The 20,181-nt window shown below is 34.3% G+C and overlaps 3 protein-coding genes across 3 annotated transcripts in view; all 3 read left to right on the top strand.

Annotated features, from left to right (window-relative positions):
* Nucleotides 1-6,835: 6,835 nt before the first annotated feature.
* Nucleotides 6,836-12,521, top strand: LOC110409009 (Aldolase-type TIM barrel family protein). Its single transcript, XM_021418217.2, has 9 exons — nt 6,836-6,985; nt 7,093-7,198; nt 7,823-7,961; nt 8,693-8,801; nt 8,894-9,030; nt 10,546-10,682; nt 10,975-11,081; nt 11,492-11,619; nt 12,085-12,521. Exons 1-9 carry the CDS (start codon nt 6,941-6,943, stop codon nt 12,155-12,157), a joined length of 981 nt encoding a protein of 326 aa, XP_021273892.1. The 5' UTR covers nt 6,836-6,940; the 3' UTR covers nt 12,158-12,521.
* A 387-nt stretch (nt 12,522-12,908) lies between these two features.
* LOC110409564 (LisH/CRA/RING-U-box domains-containing protein) lies at nt 12,909-17,443 on the top strand. The gene is made up of 2 exons (XM_021418945.2): nt 12,909-13,075; nt 15,763-17,443. Exon 2 carries the CDS (start codon nt 15,818-15,820, stop codon nt 16,961-16,963), a length of 1,146 nt encoding a protein of 381 aa, XP_021274620.1. The 5' UTR covers nt 12,909-13,075; nt 15,763-15,817; the 3' UTR covers nt 16,964-17,443.
* Nucleotides 17,305-20,181, top strand: part of LOC110410110 (putative E3 ubiquitin-protein ligase EDA40) — a gene marked incomplete at its 3' end in the record, with an annotated part of 4,301 nt that continues 1,424 nt past the window's right edge. Inside the window, exons 1-2 of the mRNA XM_021419706.2 lie at nt 17,305-17,447; nt 19,703-19,778. Coding sequence (XP_021275381.2) covers nt 17,305-17,447; nt 19,703-19,778 — 219 coding nt within the window. The remainder of the gene's footprint in view (nt 17,448-19,702; nt 19,779-20,181) is intronic.

Here is a 20,181-nt window from a genome sequence, read left to right on the forward strand (position 1 = left end):
AATCTCTTTATTTACTTTTAACATATATCTAGACCCCTGATATCCCCCTACAGACATATATTATCTCTATAAATATGAATGAGCATGTACGAATTTGATTTCGTTTTTTAAAATTTAACTACGGTGTAAAAATATTTCATATCAAAAGGTCATCATATACTAAGAATAATATTGCTAAAATTATTACCTTATTACTTTATATTGTATAATGTACATAATCTTATATGATAAATTTTCACTGTATCTTTTACTCAACCTTCTAATTTCTCTTGACATTTTTTATGGCATAAAATCGATAAGAAATAAATAAGGAACAAACCAAGGGCAGAGAAAGCTATCATGACTTAAAGCAAACACGGCCTTGCAATGCTCGACTTGATTTGACGAGAGCAAGGAGATTTGGTGATCCGTTGAACACCTGAATATCTTGATGCACTAGAAATCCAATGCAATGAATACGCCAGACTCGGGAAACAACGTAGGCCCCACAAATATACATTTAAACACGAGGAAGGCTTATCCCGACCGTGTTTTTTTAATTCCAATACAATTTAATTTCTTGTTCAGTTCCGGAATCACAGTAATTCCCAGAGTGAGCTCGCCGTAAAAGTAAATTCACTTATACTAATTTTACTCTTTAACAAAGCTGATTTTGAGGGATCATGATTTAAATTACGCCTGTAGCTTTTTTATTCGGCGTCCGCTCGCCACAAAAGGAGCTATAGGAGGAAAGTGGGGCCCAGTTGTATTCAGAATATCATTTTTTGTTGTCATGATTGATATCCAGCCGTTCATTAGGTGGTTTGCTCAAGGCGTTGGCTGTGAATCATGAGCTGAGAACACCACACTTTGCTTTAGTGATTGTGGGGTCCAAGTTTAATCAGATATGATTTTTTTTTTGTTTTTTTAACATTCTTTTTTTAAATTAAAAAATATAAAAAGTAAATGATTACTTTCTTCAAATAAAAAATAGAAAATGTCTTGTATTGGATTATTACCAAATTATGATATGATATTATTGAAAACATAATTCATTAGTCCTAATAAATGAGAATATATTATATAATTTTGATCTGCATTTAACTATTCATTTTAAAGAGTCCTTCATCATATTTGAAAAATTATGATGATTTTTTAGTCACCTAAAAGTTTTTGTGCTACATATTCCAGTCAATGTACATTTCATTACCTAAATTTAAACATATTATAATTTCATTTCTATGTATAGTTTTTTTTTTAAGGCAAAGTAGGATTTCTGTGTACATTTCATAACAATAAAATTGTTCTACTTTGATCCAACTGAAATAAATAAAGATCATAAAGATTTAAAGTCAAACTGTGGTGCCTTTTTTATATAAAAAAAATTGTTCCAAAATTTGTATATCAAATTTATTGATGGAATCATTGACTGTCAAAGCAGGACATTATAAATTTTAAACATAAACATCAAACCATTATTTTATATAAATCCAAAGAAAAAGTTATTCTTTTAATCAAATTCAAAAACAAACTTGATTGTTGACCTAGTTTTAACAAATGCATTAATTTTGATAATAACGGGCTACCGATCTGACTCTTAAAACGATTCATAGTCAAAAGTGGAGACTTGTTCAAAGGCAGCCTGTAAACAGGGCAGCTTGTTTCCTATAACCTTAGCCGTTCATTCACCCCAATCAAGAATCAGATTCCAAAGGACGTACCAGCCCTCTAGTTGTACAAAGAAAGAAATCACTGCGAGTCAAATCCAAATAGCTTTCACATCATCACGTCCACGTCGGCCGTTATCCTTCGGACATTGATCCAAGTACGGCCGCCAAAGATTGCGCCACGTCAGTTGACCTTTCCGGGAAACCATCCGAGGTTTAATCCTCTTGCTGATATCATTTTTTGCCCTTTTTGCGTGGAAAAGTAATTTTTTTGTTTTCAGGGGTTTACTTAAAATGTGATAATGGCAAGATACGTGGTCCAAGGTCTCTATGCGGTCCATATTTTCCAACTGGGGCATTGTTGTGCCGACGGCATAAATCAGCAAAATCGGTGGATCTAAAAAGGAACTCTGAATTTGGGCAATTGGCCCCTCATGGAATTGTGAGGCAGAGGAATTAATTTCCCTTCCCTCTCTAATCTCTTCCCACCCAGAATTATTTTCTGCTGATACGTCCAATCAGAGAAAAAATTAGGGTAAATATTCCAACCAAAAATCAGAATTCCACACAAATACTTGGTGCTAACTTTGAATACAAGAAAGGTAAAATTCGCCGCATCTTCCTTATCTTTCTCCATGTAGCATAAAAATGTGGCCAAAGGGATCCATGTCACCTTCCATTTATACCAGCTTGAATTTACATGGCAAAGAAGGAAAAGTTTAGTATTCCCTCTTTTTCAACCGCAATCCAATTCAAACTTGTTCAACCAAACCTCCAAAGTGCAGGAGAAAGCACATCGATTGGAACTACTAGGCATATATTTGTCAAGCACAGAGTCTTAGACCCACAAAGAAAAATAAATCTTTCTTCTTTTTTTGTTTTTTGTGTGTGTAGAGAGGGGAAATCCCGCAGGCAATCATAAGATTCAAGAATAAATTTAGAGGAAAATTTGTGGAAATCATGATTCTGAAGATCTTAAAGAGCTTAAAAAATGGAGGAATACAAGTTGCTTCGTGATTTTACTCAAACGTGTTTTTGGCTAGTTAAAATGTACATATGGATATGGTTGTTCCTGCACTATGACGCATTGGCATTGGAGAGGGGAGTGAGGATATTGCCTTGTGGGTATCATTCTGATTTTGTTGGAAGACTAAGATATAAAAAATAATAAAATAAAAAAAAGGAAAGAAAGGAGGAAGAAAGCAATAAAGATGACATGGAGAGGGAATGGCTGACCATCCATGAATGGCTGACCATCCATGTCTCTATGTTAAACAATATCGACAGGGCACATCTTTCAGTGTGGCCATGGCCATCATCATCAGGCCCTTTGGTCCACGAATAAATTTAAAGTAAAATATCACTCTTTTTTTTTAGCACAATCAATTGTAAGCCGAGCAAATCAAAAGTTTAATTGAGAGTAAAATAGTAGTATTGGTCATAAGGTTTGTGTCGTATATGTTACTCTCTGTCATTCGAAATATCATTTATTAATTTTAAATTTATAATACTATAACAAAAAGTATTGATCATAAGGTTTGAATCGTATATGTTGCTCTCTGCCATTCGAAATATCATTTATTAATTTTAAATTTATAATGCTATAACAAAAAGTATTGGTCATAAGGTTTGAGTCGTATATGTTGCTCTCTGCCATTCGAAATATCATTTATTAATTTTAAATTTATAATGCTATAACAAAAAGTATTGGTCATAAGGTTTGGGTCGTATATGTTGCTCTCTGCCATTCGAAATATCATTTATTAATTTTAAATTTATAATGCTATAACAAAAAGTATTTTCATTTGTATTTTTTTTTTGTCAAATTAATCATTCAAGGCTAACTTGGACAATGACGTGCATGGCTGCAATTTTGGATTTGTTGATTTTAATTTTAGAGTTATTTTAAATATTTTAAAAGGATAATTGTCAAAAATAACTCCAAAACTTTTTTTTAACATGTAAAAAAATAACTCTAAAATCAAGCCACACAAGGAAAATTTTAGCCACATATTGTATCAGTAATATGATACATGACTTAAACTTTTAGACTAAAAATATGTATGAGTTTTATGTACCAGATTACTTATTCAAACATTTGTTATGATATTTGCTAGATTTAGGAGAGACAAGTGACAAGCTTATGTTATATGGATCTAATTTGATTAGATTTTTTTTGATTCTTGCACGAACTTTATTGGGGTCCATCAGAACTTAATTCACAACACAAAGAGGGAACCAATATCTGATTTTCTTCAATCCCTTTTGGTGATCACACTGAAAAGTGATGTTATTCCAACTGGAAATCCAATTCCAAGGCCGAATAAGTTAAACATTGACCCATTCACGTGAAACAAGTAAAAGCTTTAAGCTTCCACACCCCCGCCCCCCCCTATGGAAATGAGTGGTAAAAAATTAATAAAGGAAAAAGAAGCAATATAAGGTATGTGAGACAGCAGCTTTATCAGGAGAAGGTTGAAACCGGGGGAGGGGATATGCGGTAGAGGCTAAAGGGGCAAATTGGCAAAAGCCAGTGCCTTTCCCTAATGGGTCTTTTGATATTGATGGGTCAACTTGGGGGGAGATTGAATCAAAATGAGTTGTTGTGTGGGTATGGTCAGGATTTGTCTGCATGAGGGGGAGGTTGATTCCCGCGTCTAGTAGAAATAAATGCAAAACAAGCAGAGGGCTGGGGGAGTTCCAAACTTGGGGGAGATTGACACACGGACACACTTTTCCTTTGGTAAATGATATTCATTTGCCATTGCATAGACATTTCCCAGCACGACCAAAAACTCCACGAACTGACGGACTTCTGATTAAAAAACTTCAACAACCTTGACCTAACGTACAACTTTTAAATCTTTGTTTGATCAAATGAGAGTGCTAATGCCGTGCTTATTTGGCTACCAAAGGCTGGTTTCATTTCATTTGTCATGAAATATTAGGTTCAACTTTAAAAATCGGGTAAATTTCACTGTCGTTTCAAGTTTTTTTTTTTTATTTCGATTTCATTCTAGTCTCTAGTTTTTTGAATTATTCTATTTGAGTCCTTAACTTTTTTAAACGGTCTATTTTGATTTTTTCATCAAATTATTTTATTAAAATTGACGTATTATTTACACTGTAAATTATGTATTACGTCATGTGAATATTCTCGTGATATTTCATTTGATTATTTTCAATTATTGACAAAATAATGTTATGAAAATACTAAAATAAAACAAATTTAAAAAATTAAAAATCCAAATAAAATAATTCAAAAATTAAAAACTAAAGTGAAACTAAAATACAAAGTTTGGATACCATAAATGAAGTTTACTTTTAAAATTAGCATTCTCAATACTTTACTAGTTTATTGTAAATTTAAGTTGAACCTCTTAAAACAATCTTAATTTTGAATTGGTTATTTCTCTGCATGAAATTATTAAAAATCAATGGTAAATATGTAAGCGTGGTCTTACACAGTGTAATCTTTTATTTAATTATTATAATTTTTTTTATATTAGTTCTATAATTTTTTTTTTCAAATACTTAAAAATTGTTTAAGATAAGTATTGCTACTAGAGCATCTCTCACTAAAATGCCATTTGGAGTAAAGTTAGGTCATCACTCCGCTGACATTTAAAGGGTTTGATTAAAGTGGCTATTGGAGCTCGATTCTGCAATTTGTGTCCCCTTAAACCGAAGGGCCACTTGCATTGATTACCCGTTCATAATCTTAAATTAAATTTAATTAAGAACTTAATGATTACTTTAATACTGTACTTGTTCATTTGTTGTTTAGCCAAGTCTGGCTTTTAGGGTTGACTATGGCTCCCCGCAATCTTGCTTTGGAGGTTGATGTCCAACACGTGATAGTGCAATTTGCGTGTGATCTTATAGCAATAAACAAACATAGTAATTTAAAATCTAGCAAAAATTTTGATATCAAATTTTCATTAATAAAAGCGTCATTCATCATCTAGTGACAGATTAAGATCCAATGTCCTTAGTTCCCCTTTTAATCAGATTGCATAAAAATATAATTTCCATATGCCAAACAAAACATCAAAAATTTAATCCTATTTTTTAGTCTATTTAATTGATTTTGTCGGTTTTTGTTTTTTTTTCTCTCTTATAGATGTAATAATAATATAATTATATGTCAAAAATTAAGGTTAAAGATGATCTGTGTTGACAAGGTTAAAGTTGAGATCTATATTTTCAGCATTAAAAATTTCGAGCTTGGTCCATGCATTCATAGAACGGTCCCTACACTAATCCTATGATCATTAATCATCTCTATTAAATATTGTTTGGTTATAATTGAAATACCAAAAAGCAAGGGATAATAATAATGGGCAAAAAAAAAAAAAAGAGAAAAGAGCAAAGAGAAAGGAAAGGCAGTTCAGTGAATCAAATTGTGTGGAGGAAGTTTCTTGAGTGAAGTAATGTTCTTGCACTAAGCTACAGCTTGGATGCCTACGGAATTTGTGCGGGGGAGATAACGGAAGCTTCATAAAAACAAAAGAAGTTTCGTTTGGCTCACGCATTATCGTGTGGAACACATTATTTTCGTTTTCTACTATGGCTTTCGCTTTCTTTCATTGTTTAATAGCAAACCCGCTGGGTTGTAAAGGAATTTTGTACGGGTAGAGGTTTTCTTGTCGGGCCTAATTTGGCTCTACATATTTAGAGAGCTTATGCAAGATTTGTAGACGAGCTTCTATTTTTTTTTAATTTTAAATGTTTAGAAATAAAGTTGGATTTATTGGGATATATTATGTTCATAATCAAAGTCAACTATTACAATTAAAAGAATATTAAATTTCATTGCCAAATGGGTATTTATTCTATGTAGGCAGATATGATTATTTACAATGACGAGAGGTTTAATTAAATTGAAATTAAAAGGCATTTCTTTCCCCCTTTTCTCAGCGTTATTTTGGACCATATTAGTTGCTCCTTTTAGAATCTATCATATGTCTATGAGTTATTATTATCAATATGAAATTGAACATCTATATCTGAATTATAATATTTAAATAAAAATAATCATCCCGGTTTGAGCTCGAAAGGCAATAATACTCAGCCCGGTTCCAATCTCACAGGAATTATAGGCCTACATGGGCCTCAATGGCCTTGACGTTTTACTCAGCCCAATCTACTATTCGCTGGCCCCAATGGAAAGTTTTAATGCAGTACATTTTTTTTTTCCCCGTTTAAATTTGTTTCAATTCAAAGCATTCTGCCGTGCGTTTAGTGCCTTTTGCGCTGGGCGTCTCCGGAGGGAGTAATCTGAAGCACTAACAATGGACTACGAGAACAAGCTCGTCCTGGCTCCCATGGTTCGAGTCGTAAGTAAACTGAACTCCTAACCCTCCCTTTCTTACTCCCTCTTCTTTTCTTTTTTAGAATTTCCTTCTATAATTGTGCTTTTTGTTTGCTTTGTTTTTGGATTTAGGGAACGCTGCCTTTTAGATTACTAGCTGCGGATTACGGTGCAGATATTACCTACGCCGAGGAAATTATCGATCATAAACTGATCAAATGTGAGCGCAAAGTTAATGGTAAGGTACACGTTTTTTTGCTTCAATTTTATTTAATTTTGGGACTTAAGCTGTATAATTCTGTTATTGAAAAATTTTAGGACTGTTTTAAGTTAATTCAATGTTTTTCTTTTTTCTTTTAGTTAATTAGGAGCTTTAATTTCGTGGCCATGCTTTTAATTTTATTTGATTGTAATGTAAAATGCCAGTTTTCCAAGCAAAAAACTCTTTACCACCTCTGGTTCCTAAATTGAATGTCTCTACTTGACATGGATTTTAAGAAAAACATTTTGACTTTAGTGTTTTTTTTTTTAACTATAATTTTCAATGCCAAAATGTTTTAATAAAAAACTTAAAAATTAATATGGAACATAGAAAAGTAAGAGTTGTAGTGTTCAAAAAAGAAAATAGACATAGTTTTAGCAATGGCACAAAAAGAAAAGATGGATGTTCAATTTGAAACGGAGAGAGTATTATGTTTAGATGGATGTTTTATTAATTTTACTCAATAATTGTGGTGGCCTTCATCCTTTGTTTGTTGTGTTTGTATTGTCTGCATAAGAAACGGAAAGGGAATAGCATTCTGCTTTAATATTTTGTTTTGAGACACTCATGTCTGCTTCTTTTTCCTTTCTTTTTTCACAGAATATATTGGGTCAACTGATTTCATTGAGAAGGGAACAGATAATGTTGTCTTCAGAACCTGCAATCAAGAAAGAAACCGGGTGGTGTTTCAAATGGGCACCTCTGATGCTGTGAGGGCTCTAAAGGCTGCTCAGATAGTGTAAGTTTATTCTGGTGGCCTTCTTTTTCTCATTATCATGAAGTTGGGATGATACCCCTGAACTTTTGCTGGTTTGCATTGCCCTTTTATGGGTGGTACTTTTGCTTATAGTCAAGTATGAATTATGTAAATGACGTAATAATCTGGAAAGTGACCCTGTTATTGTGTTGAATTCTGATGACTCAGGTGTTATCATGAAATCACCTTTTTTTCTCTTAGTTTCTTATGCAATTCTTCTTTTAAGAGTTTACTTCAATGTACAAGAAGATGGCTAGAGCTGTAGGTTAATTGGAACCAATGCAGGTTTTCTATTAATCCATAACTTCATATATATGGGTTCGAAGTTGGCAACTTGACATCCACCCACATTTTTAATTCAATTGGATTTAAGAAAAACAAATCCACGTGGCCTAAGAATCGTTAGTTTGTTTTGGGTACCTCAATGTGAGTTGTGCCCCTGAAAACTATGAGTTATCACGACAACAGATGATCGATTTATTAAATGCAAGATCATGTTGAAGGTTTTCTAATTTATTACTTTTAAAAAAATTTTAGTCATTCTTATAATTTGATCATTGCTTCTTTCCAATTACTTAACAAGTATATGATTATTGAAGCAAATTGTTATTCTCTCTTTTGATGATACTGGCAATACATTTAATATAAACAAAGTTGTCATTTATTTTGGCCTGTTAATGGTGAAAACTCTTTAACTTTATATCATTTTGTAGGTGTAAAGATGTTGCTGCAGTAGATGTCAATATGGGTTGCCCCAAGTCATTTTCTGTGAGTGGGGGCATGGGTGCTGCTTTGTTGACAAAGCCTGATCTCATACATGATGTATGTGCTGCATTTTGGCAAAATCATTTAATAACTTGCCAATATTTGCGGTGAAGCCCTGACTCTTCACATTATCTTTTTTTCAAATTTAGATTTTGACAACGTTGAGGAGGAACATAGACACACCAGTAACGTGCAAGATTCGACTTTTAAAATCATCCCAGGATACAGTGGAACTTGCAAGGAGAATTGAGAAAACTGGTGTTTCTGCTCTTGCTGTCCATGGACGGTAACTTTATATCTAGACGTTTTCTTTGTTTGGGACCCATATGACTGCAATTTGTCAATCAATGAGATGCAAATTAATGCCTTTCGTATTCCTTGGTTGTAATAGATAACTGTTTTATCTGTTTAAAAAGATCAAGTATGTCATACTGAAATATCTGTGCTAATTATTTCTTCTTCTTTTTTTCTCTAAAATAGTGAAATCCAACCTTTGTTGGATTAGCTCTGGAAATTTCATTCTAATTAAAATTAACAATGAAAATTCTATCAAATTCTTGATATAGCTACCGGAATTATGTATAATTGTATTTCTTTGTTCTGAATAATTATATGTCTTGTATAGGAGGAAAACAACATTTCACTTGATTTTATATTTTAATAAATGATTAGTAATGATAGTAAATTAAAATGCAATGACACCTGGCCATGATTTTATATCATAATTGGTAATTTTAATGGCTAGATTTAATTTCTAGGATAAGAGAATTATGGATGAATTACGTGAAATCAGGAAGGGGAAGTGAGGCCATGATAGAAGCCTGGTATTTCAGGAAGACAAGGAAAGTCTAATGGTTTAGGAAACGCTGTTCTTAGCAGCCATAGCAATTCTTTCGTGTGGGTGATGGTGTCTGGAAAGATGATGGCTAAGAGATGGTAAGAATCCAAACTTTTAACCAGCAAGGTGCTGGCCCAGTAGTCTGAATGAGGATATTCTGAACACCTACGCTGTTTTTGAAAAGTTAGAGGCTCGAGTCCCAGGCCAACGAAAGAGAGATTGGAGCTAAACTGTAATGCCAAATAGAATGACTTCAGAATATGACTGGTACTGACCTTAATCAAAGTAGGTGTGCTAAGAGTTTTACAGGGATGGCTTCAAATGAGCATTTCTGGTGCCCCAGAATATTTATATGGCTAACCAGTAACTGGATTTAGGAAATGAAAAGGGTATCTACTACTCATATGTGGATGAGAATTAAAATACGATTTAAGATAGCAAAGAAGCAAGTTCTCAAAGAGCATTTAAATTGGGAAGCAATGAATAGGGTGTTCGATTGCTATGACAGACCATAATACGAATTTGAAAATGGCATTAAAGCGACCATATATATGATTTACTGTTGTGGTTGGATTTATGAGCATGCAATGCACAGTTAGACTTTCAATTGTACTTGACAAGCTTGTAATCTACTCTACATAGAGTGTATCGACAAAATAAACGTCTCTAATTTTCTTCAAAGAAATATAGACAGGTTTTTATTTTATTTCTCAAATTAGAAAGAGGCTGGTAGAACTTATTACCTAATCATGTCTAGTTACTTCTTTTGAGCTACAACATGAGAGATTGTAACGAAATAAAGTAGAACCCAAATTAAGGGCACCATAAAAATCAGGTTTCTGTGCTTCCATCTTTTTTGTTTTTTGTTTCCTAGTTTATTCATTCAGAGTTTGGTAACTATATAATATTCCTTTTATTTGTTTTCTTAATTGGTTTAGTGTGTTTTTCTTGTAAAATTTGCAGAAAAGTTGCAGATAGACCAAGGGATCCTGCAAAGTGGAATGAAATTGCTGATATTGTATCAGCATTGTCAATTCCAGTTATTGCAAATGGTGATGTCTTTGAACATCATGATTTTCATCGAATTAAAGTTGCTACAGGTAGCTGAAAGATACCCTTTTGGCTTTCTATGATGTTCTTCTAAGTTTTTAAAAAGTTATGTTTAAGTATGCAGACGGTATTCTTTTACCATTTGTACCAATGTCCTCCTTGCCTGAAACATAGTGTTTGACTTTTGTATGGCAAGATCTCCAAATGAATGGTTCCTACTGCATCCAGACTGTTATAAATTGCATACGCTAAAAGTTGTCCCAACTCCCAAGTCTTTCATATTCTATATATGCTTTTACATTGTATCCTGATATGTGTCATTTGATAATGTTTTTCTTTAAGGTGCTTCATCAGTTATGGTTGCAAGAGGTGCTCTCTGGAATGCTTCAATTTTCTCTCCCAAAGGTAAAGCACATTGGGAAGATGTGAAAAGGGAGTATGTTAGGAAGGTGGGTTTGTCCCGACTGGCCAACTCTAATATGATTTGAAACTTTTCTATGCAGTTCCCTTTTGAAAGAATTACAATATTTTTTTTCCTGAATCTATTGCAATGTGACAGAGGAATGTGTTTTTATTAGTGCTATTTATCTAAGTTCACTGATCTCAGTCTTAGGTCAAGAAACAATATATGAAATAGGAAAGAAAGAAAATTGTTGAAATAAATTGGATGCTTGTTGAGAGTGACGTTTATAAAGGAAGGAATTTCTTCTTTTTAATGTTCCCAATTATTTTGGTAATTACTCAAGATGGTCAAATTTCTGTGGCTATGGTTTCTGCCATGCTGTTTTAAGTTTCACCTTCTGGTATACTGGATTTGGAACTTGCCTGAGTTTACAACTTTTTGGAGCCTTTATTTCAGAGCATATTATGGGATAATGATGTGAAAAGCACAAAGCATACGTTAAGGGAGATAATAACACATTACTCCTGCCTTGAACTCCCAGAGGGAAAAGCTGTGATCAAGTCAGAAAATTTGGCAGATCTAGCGTAAGTCCGTTTTAGATTTACCTCTTTGGCCTAAGCAATTTAATTTTGGTTGTCATCTTGCATTATTTATATCATTTTGTCATCTTCATGTGAGATCTTAGATGACTTACCCTTTTCTTCGATATTGCGTGATGAAAATCTGCTACCTGCTTCTATTATTTCTCTTGTTAAAAACAAACCTGTCAATCACCATACTTGCTTTCCAGCCTAGCTGTATTTTGCTTATGGTTAATCTGATTTAAAAGTAGATTTAAATTTTGTTAAATTTAACTTATATTCAAGCTCTGAATTGTTAGCTTGAAGTCTTAGGCTGAGTTCTGAGGGCCTGTGTGTCATCACAGACCGATTTTCAGTCATCACTGAATTGCTTATTACTTACAAAAGCTCTTATGGTTCCTTCAGTGAATGTATGATCCTAGTTTTTAATTCACTTTGGAGCTCATAGCCCTCCATCTAATTCTTCAGGAAAGTTTATGGGGAGGAAGAATATTACCGGTTGGTTAGCGAGAACAGGTTCTCACTCACCGGACATAGATGACAAAGCATATCCGTAGGCTGAACAGTAGACAGTGCCCATGTCGTCTGAGGGGTGCACTTGGAGTTAAGCTGGATGAGTCAGCTAGGCTTATTAAAAAGGTGGTGCCAAACCGAAGAATACAAGGGCCCTCGGTGTTGTATTTTACTAAATGTACATGTAACAGTAGCATTATAATTGTTTTCTGCAACATCTTGATTTTGATTCCCTTAAATCTTTCAAATTACGGCATGACTGGTGAAGAAGCCCTTCGAGAGTTTTCTTAGCCTGATTGAATTTTGTACTGTACCAAGGAAATTACTTTTACTCGATAATTTATTATAAAAGAAAATAATTTTGATTGAGGTTATTTGAAGGTTGCGTTAAATGGTTCAAAATCCGAGGAGGCGTTTACAATTTAGATTCTGGTTTCCTTTTTTATTGAATATTGAAGACTTTAAAGAGCAAATAGTTATTATTTTGTTTTATTAGAGTTTTCAATATTCAATGTCAATATGAAAAATACATTAAAACTTGTATTAAAGAAAATGAATATGTTAAGAATCTAGACGAAGGGAAATTAAATTTTGCCTCTTGTTTACATTTAATTTCATTTTCTCTTTGATTAAGCATGGAAGGATTAGACTCGGATCAAATCAACGATCATTTATATAAACCTATCAGCTTAATTAATCTCTCGACATGGGCCCACCCTCTAAGATGAGCCGACTAGTCCAACGGCCAGGATTCATGATCCACCCTACCAATCTCCGTTTCCCAAATGCCCCTATCCTTGAACCGGGACAAACAAGGAATAACATAGAGTAGCAACCCCTTTTTTGCCATTTCACACTCTGCATTCCTCCCCTTCTTCCTCCTCCTTCACGGGGCGTTTACTCCCCACCGAGGTTTCCCCTCACTGATTCGCTCCTCCGCAAAACCGTACGTTTTTCCCTTCCATTTTTTAAAATTTAAAAAATATATTCAGATTTAAATTTGTTTCTTTCCTAAATCTAAATCTGGGTTTCTTTTCACATTTCGTCTCCCTATATGTTTTTCGCTTCATTTCACTTCAATCTCGTATACCTAGATGAAACTAACAAGAAATTCTCGTTGTTCTTTGTTTTTGATCTTTGGCGCTTAGTTTCTGTAATTGATTTTCCACTCAAATTGAATTTAATCGCGTTTTTAATTGTTTTTTCGTTTGATTAAATTGTTGATTCAGTTATGGTGTATATATTTTTTGTTTGAAGTTATTTTTTTGACAATAATGCGATTGGGATGTTAATGGACCGTTCGCGGTTAGATATTTTATATTCTAAAGTTAAACTTATTGCTGAAAATCTTGCATTTAATGAAATTCCTGATTGCATTTTCTTTTAGATTAATTTTGAGCACTGAGTTTTGATTGTATATGTTATTGCATGAATCATTTCCACTCTTACTTTAAACGCCGAAGCTTAATATTGGTAATTTGAGATTAATCTGTTCTTGGCTGTTTTTCCTTTTTTGTGTTAATTCCGATTCATTTGTAGCGTAGTTTCTTTTAGCTATTTTTGGTTTGTTACTTCTTAGAAGAGTTTCCAGTTTGTCTTATAATTTATATCAAAATGTCAATATAAAACTGATCGTGGATCTTGAATTACCCGGACTGCTAGGTTTTAATTGTGATTATAAGGAAGCTTTGGATCTTTTGAAGTTCTATATATAGAATAATACTTTGAATTTGTTGGAAAAAACTGGAGATTAAAATTATGTGATATCTTTAACTTCTTTCACAAATCTTTTATCCGATGCAAACCCGTAGTTGATTCCTTTTAAAAGTGGATATTAATTTGTTTATGCAAGATTCAGTTTAGTTATGCCTCCTCCCTTGCCTATCAACTTCCTTTAGCAGTCAAATGTTCATACAGAAAAAATTACATGGCTGTAATTTGTTTTCCTTTAACAACAACAACGAGAAGAAACTAAGGCTCTACTTGGTTTATGCTTTTGCCATTTGCTTTTTTTGTAGAAAAAAAAATAAATAGAAAGAAACGAGCAAAAAATAGAACATGAATAGAATCAAAATTTAAATAGTAAAAAGAAAATAGCAAAAGTATCAACCAAACAGTGCCTGTGCTTTTTTTCACTATGTATGTAGGGTCGATTATATGGTTTACATTGCATGACTATATTTAAAATTATGGTCTCAGTAAGCTCAGTAATAGAGAAGCCCATCTTTTGTAATTTATCTTCTCCTTCTTGGGCCAGTTTCCTCTCTTGACATTGGTACTTCTGTCAAATCACATCTTTGCATGGGAGTATTTTTAAATCTACCTTAAATGTAATTTTTGTCATTTTGTCCTCAATCTTTGCGACCTCCATCTTTTCCTTTATACTTTCATTCCTAGTTTATCTTTACATGTCCAGGCATCTAATGTTGCATTCTCATCTAAGTCACACTCATTTTTTGCATACCCAACATTCAGTCCTGTAAAACATTGTCGATGTCTAGCAAAATTTTCCTGTAGGATTTCAATAGAATATGTGGTACACAAGTCTTCAATGTATTTGGTAATATTTTACTTTTCTATATGTGCATTTGTTAATCAGGATTGTGAGCCTGCTTGTGCTGTCATCTAGAGCGAATCAGTATTTGTAGTTTCCTTGTGTCAAAGCTGTGCATCTAGTTTTGTGGCATAATATGTTAAATTAAGGGACAAAAAATTCTTGAACCGTTGTGATACTTTTAAGTTTATCTAGACTATTCTTGCTGTTATTAAACTTTATTTTTTTTCGCCTATTTAATTAAATGGCTATTGAGCATGTGTTTCATATCAGTCTTGAAGCTAGAAAGTTTGTGTCTGAGGTCTTTCGTGCCAATTCATTGCGATCATGTTTTTTAAGAGTTATATTTTTTAACCCAAATCTATGTATCACCACAAAGTTTTATATACTGTATTGGAAACCTATTATATACCAGTCACCATCTCCTGCTGAATTTGTACACATTTATTTGTGAATACTACGGATGAACGTGTAGTATACTGAAATATAGTTGTCGGATGGATGGTTGAGCAAGATTTGTTGAATGTGAATTAATTGGTCATTCCTGCTAGTTTTGGATTTTGTTCAATCATTTCTAAGCATTCACCAAATTAATTTATCACATGTTGCTACTTGTTGAATTTCTACAGGGTTAAACAATAGTAACTTTGTTATTTTTAACTCAAAATTGATGGACTGCTAGTCACCAGCATCTGGGTTATATTAGAAGGCAATTTTATAATAGTTGTTTTTCATTTTTCGCCACCCCCCCACCCCCTACCAAGCTCTCCTCCAGATATGAATTTGTTCACTTGACAATTTCTCATGAATTTGAGATTATGACCCAAATGATAGATGTATATCAGTTCACTGAATCTTTCTTCCCAGAGATTATGCTTTTTCCTCCTTCCCCCAAGTTTAGTGGAACATATGCTTTACCTCTTTTCATGCTGTTTGACCCTGCTATCCTGGAATGTGTTACATTTGTGAATATTGACTGCAGATTTGAGGTCTTCGTAGGTTTTTTTGTGTTTCCACATAGATAAGTTATTTCAAATTAGATTATTAACTGGTAGGAATTCTTTATCTCTTTTTTGCAGGTGCCCCTGTAGCAATATTCTAACCTGGTTAGTGGTACAGTAAATAGAGGTGAAAATGGAGTTGAATAGCCTGAAAGATGCATTTGATCGTGTTGCAAAGAAGCAAAAGCTGTCCTTTTCGAAAACCCAGGAAGTTCTGGACCAGATTGTTCAAGAAATTGAGAAGGCAATAGAGATGATGCAGTCAACCACATTTGATTATAAATCTGTACTTGCTGAACTGAAGAAAAAGTTGCATGAAATTGCTCCACTCAGTCAGTTAGAAGGCACACAAAAGGAACTGAACATAGCGCTGAGCAAGCATCCAAAAGCCCTTGAGAAAATCCTTAATCCTGATATATCCAAGGCTTATCGAAATATTGAGTTTGATTCCAATACAGTTAACCAAATAATTGCCAGCCATTTCTATCGGCAGGGGCTGTTTGATGTTGGTGATTGCTTCATAAGTGAAACTGGGGAGGCAGAAGCTGCTGTTGCTATGAGATCACTTTTCCAGGAAATGTATCAAATGCTTGAAGCCATGAAGAGTAGGAACCTGGAGCCTGCCCTGAAATGGGCAGCTGTAAACTCTGATAAACTGAAAGAAAATGGTTCAGACCTTCAGCTGAAACTCCATCATTTGCAGTTTGTAAAAATACTACAAAAGGGAAGCAGAGATGAAGCACTCAAGTATGCAAGAACTAACTTTGCTCCTTTTGCTGCAAACCATATGGCTGAAATCCAGAAGCTCATGGGGTGTCTCTTGTATTCTGATAGACTTCAGGACTCCCCATATGCTCATTTATTATCGCCAACCAATTGGGATGTAGTGGCTGAGGAGCTCACGAGACAGTTCTGCAATCTTCTGGGGCAATCATACGAGAGCCCATTGAGCGTGACAATAGCAGCAGGGGTGCAAGGGTTGCCACCTCTTCTGAAGTTTATGACTGTTATGGCTGGGAAGAAGCAGGAATGGCAATCCATGAAGCAGTCGCCAGTCCCAGTGGAGTTGGATAAGGAGTTTCAATTTCATTCTATATTTGTGTGCCCTGTGTCTAAGGAGCAATCAACTGATGATAATCCGCCAATGCTGATGTCGTGTGGTCATGTGCTCTGCAAACAGTCTATCAACAAGATGTCAAAGAATAGCTCAAAAAGTTTCAAGTGCCCGTACTGCCCGTCTGATATCGATGCTACACAATGCAGGCAGCTGAATTTCTGATGTATACCCTAATATGTACATGGGGTTGTATTAAAAACTGTTTCCTCTAGACTCAACAAAAAATGTTTAGAACTAGCAATTGGTGTGGTGTTGTGTAGCCAAATGTGGTGAGATGGTGGTAATGCTGGTCTGTGTAATGGTGTACTGTTTGTTGATGTACTTGTTGTAAATAGAAATTCTTTCCACATTCATGCTGGTAATAGAAAGCAAGTTGCTTCTGGCCTAAAACTATAGTACACTGAATCTGGGAAGTTGGTTGTGTGTGCCGGGGTTGTGACATTATGGGCTGTGGTTCGTAGAGCCTGCAGAGCCCTTTGGACCAAATTTGGAAATGGGCCGTAATGGGAACTGGTCGAAGTGCGGAGCACAGAAACAATAGTACAACTCCAACTCCAATGATATTCATTCAAATTCCGTTTTCTTCAGCTATTCTCCTCTCCTTCGTAAAAGAGTTCGCGTTCGGGAAGCCCTCTATGCATGGCAGGTTTTCAAATATATGAAATCACAAGAACTTGTACAAACTGAAACTGCAATATAGACGATGCTTGTGTTTAAAATTTTCAAATGGGGTTTCCTTTAAGTGTACAATTATTAAAATTAGAAAAGAGAGAGAGAGAGAGAGAGAGGGGAGTGCCTTTTTCACTCTCTATTGGGATTTGCTTAATTTTATAGTATAATATAAACAAGTAATGGACCTTCAAGATGCACATATTAAAAGAAAAGTAATAAAAGGTTAGCCATAGGCACTCCTCAATCAATACCATTAAAAGCTTTAAAAAGTTTTTGCGCAATTCAAGGAAATCATCAGTACCCCAAAAGCCAGGGAAAATGAATGAATGAAAGGAAGGAAACAGCCTGAAAAGAGCCTTGATCAGTAAACATCCTTTTGAAGCTTAAGTTCATTGTCACCCCACCCTTCCCTTCTCTTCTCTTTTCTCCTCGTTTCTTCCTTTCCCCGTATGCATATCTTTCACTCAGATTTAGGCTCCAAAAAGGCTCTCACTTTTAACACTACTTCCCACCCAAAAAAATAGCCTTTTCCAAACGTGCAACCCAAGTCATGCTATCGTAATTTTTACTTATTTTTTTCTTTCTTTACATTCACAAAAAAGGGTTGGATCCTATCGAAAAGGAAATGAACAGAAGAAGCTTATTGATTTTCATGATAATAAAATTAAAACAAAAAAAAAAAAAGGAAGTGGTCCTTAGATATTTTTAACTGAAGGGTTTTTTCTTGCTAGCCATGTGATTAGTTACTGTTTGAGGCTTTTAAGATAAAGAGATGTTCGAGTTTTTAGTTGAAAACCAAGGTGATTTCATCATTATGTGGTCCATGTGCTTTCAACTATTTTGATCAACTACTATTTCTTCAAGATAAGACCCAAGAGTCTACAATTTCTTTTGTCTTTTTGGCTTTGAGCTATATCAATATTCACAACCCTTGCCGTCAAAGGTGCCGACTTTCAGCGTCCATCGTAAGGGATTATCATTATTAGGAGGTTTGACAAATTAATGCAAAACTAAATTTCTTTCTTCTTTCTCTCTCCAACTTGCAACAATTCACACCGCCCTCCCCCTCCACCATCTTAAATGTTATGATGCATTCCAAGTTTTGGCATTGAATTCTATTAGGAAATGAGTGAGAAGCACAATTTTTTCAACCTTATTTAGGAGATCCAAAATATGTCCTACTTTCAATTTATCATAATTATGAACGGATGTCAATAGAAGTTGATTCTACGATTTTTTGTGAATTTTAATAAATGTAAAAAATAATTTAAGATTTAAAATTTAGGGTTAAGAATTATAAATTTTAAATTCCTCCTTAATCATAATTGATACCATTTTGAATAATTATACGATTTTACCCATCTCTAAGACTTTAATACAATGTCCTATTCCATTCAAGCAATGGACTTACGGAAAAGGGTAAAAACTCAAAAATAAATGGGATGTTGTTATTAAAAATGGCCCGTCAAATTAATGGAATTAATAATGGTGTTGAGAGAAGGGCTACGGCGTCGTAATATTGATGGTGAGGCAAAGCGAGTTAACTCTTTTTTTCTACATTATGACAGCTAGCTAGGCAAGTTGTCCTTTGGTTATTGTTTCTTATTCTTCCTTAAATAAATGGTTGATGCTTCTTTTTTGTGCATGTCTTTTATTAGGTTGTAGGAAGCTGACATAATTATGGCCACGCACAATGCAGGCAACTTCTAGTAGAGTACATGAGATTTTGAGTGTGCATGCACCTTTCTCCTCTTATTTTATACATAAATATATATACCATCTCCACTTTCTTTGCTATTTTTTGCCCCCCAACCTCTTCTTCTTTTTTTTTCTTTTTTTGAGTAATGAATTACTACTTCTTCCTCATTGATTCATTATGTGCTACAATTTTACACTTGCTCTCTCTCTCTCCATCCCTCTTTGATAAGAGCAAAAGGGGTTTCGGATACTTACTCTCACTATGTATCAACCTGGTTTTGAAAGAATAATTGGGGTTTTCAAACTCTAATTATGGATATTTTTGGTGTTTGATTTAATTACAACATCTAAACATGGGATGAAACCAAAGTTACATGTATTCTAAATATGCCATTTTTTTTTTATCTTCAAAAATGATGGGTTGGTCCACACTTTTTGGGCCAACCAGATGAACCCACATTTTATGATATGTGTTACCTCTCCAAGCACTTAGAATGTTTTGATTAGTAATTAGTGTAATGAGGATGATAGGGGCCTTCTGATTGGGCGGGCACTAGGAGAGCAAAATCTTTATGGTGCTGGACACATGAGCCGCACAAAGCAAAGGGTGAAAAACAATTAAAACCATCATTCCTTCTCTTCTTTGCTTTTGCTTTTGCATCCATTGTACAAACGTCAATCCCCAAAATGCCTAATGAATTGTGCCGCAGAATCGAAAACCCACAATTGGCAAACAAAGGAAACAAATTTATACCTTCACTTTTCAAAAGCACTTTGCCCATCATTAAGCACTAACGTTTTTATCAAGTTTGGGAAGAAAAAAATACCAACAAAACAAAACACGTCCTCGTTTGGAACAGACTTCATCACCTTCTCTAACCCCTTACAAGAGAAAAAACAAATGAATTCTTCCCCATCAAAACAATCCAAAATTCCAATTTGGCATTTTCCTATCACCAAAACCCATTCACAGCTCATGCATACAAACACCCCGAAGAAAACAACCCCTT

This window comes from Theobroma umbraticum, unplaced genomic scaffold (genome assembly GCF_002168275.2).
Source record: "Theobroma umbraticum cultivar Fairchild unplaced genomic scaffold, ASM216827v3 scaffold_44.0, whole genome shotgun sequence".
NCBI classification, from domain to species: domain Eukaryota; kingdom Viridiplantae; phylum Streptophyta; class Magnoliopsida; order Malvales; family Malvaceae; genus Theobroma; species Theobroma umbraticum.

Coding starts and splice junctions, on each gene's coding strand:
- LOC110409564 (XM_021418945.2), top strand. CDS start 15,818: ATGGAGTTGAATAGCCTGAAAGATGCATTTGATCGTGTTGCAAAGAAG.
- LOC110409009 (XM_021418217.2), top strand. CDS start 6,941: ATGGACTACGAGAACAAGCTCGTCCTGGCTCCCATGGTTCGAGTC. Junction 7,962..8,692: donor CTAAAGGCTGCTCAGATAGT/GTAAGTTTATTC, acceptor ATCATTTTGTAG/GTGTAAAGATGTTGCTGCAG. Junction 9,031..10,545: donor GCTCTTGCTGTCCATGGACG/GTAACTTTATAT, acceptor TAAAATTTGCAG/AAAAGTTGCAGATAGACCAA.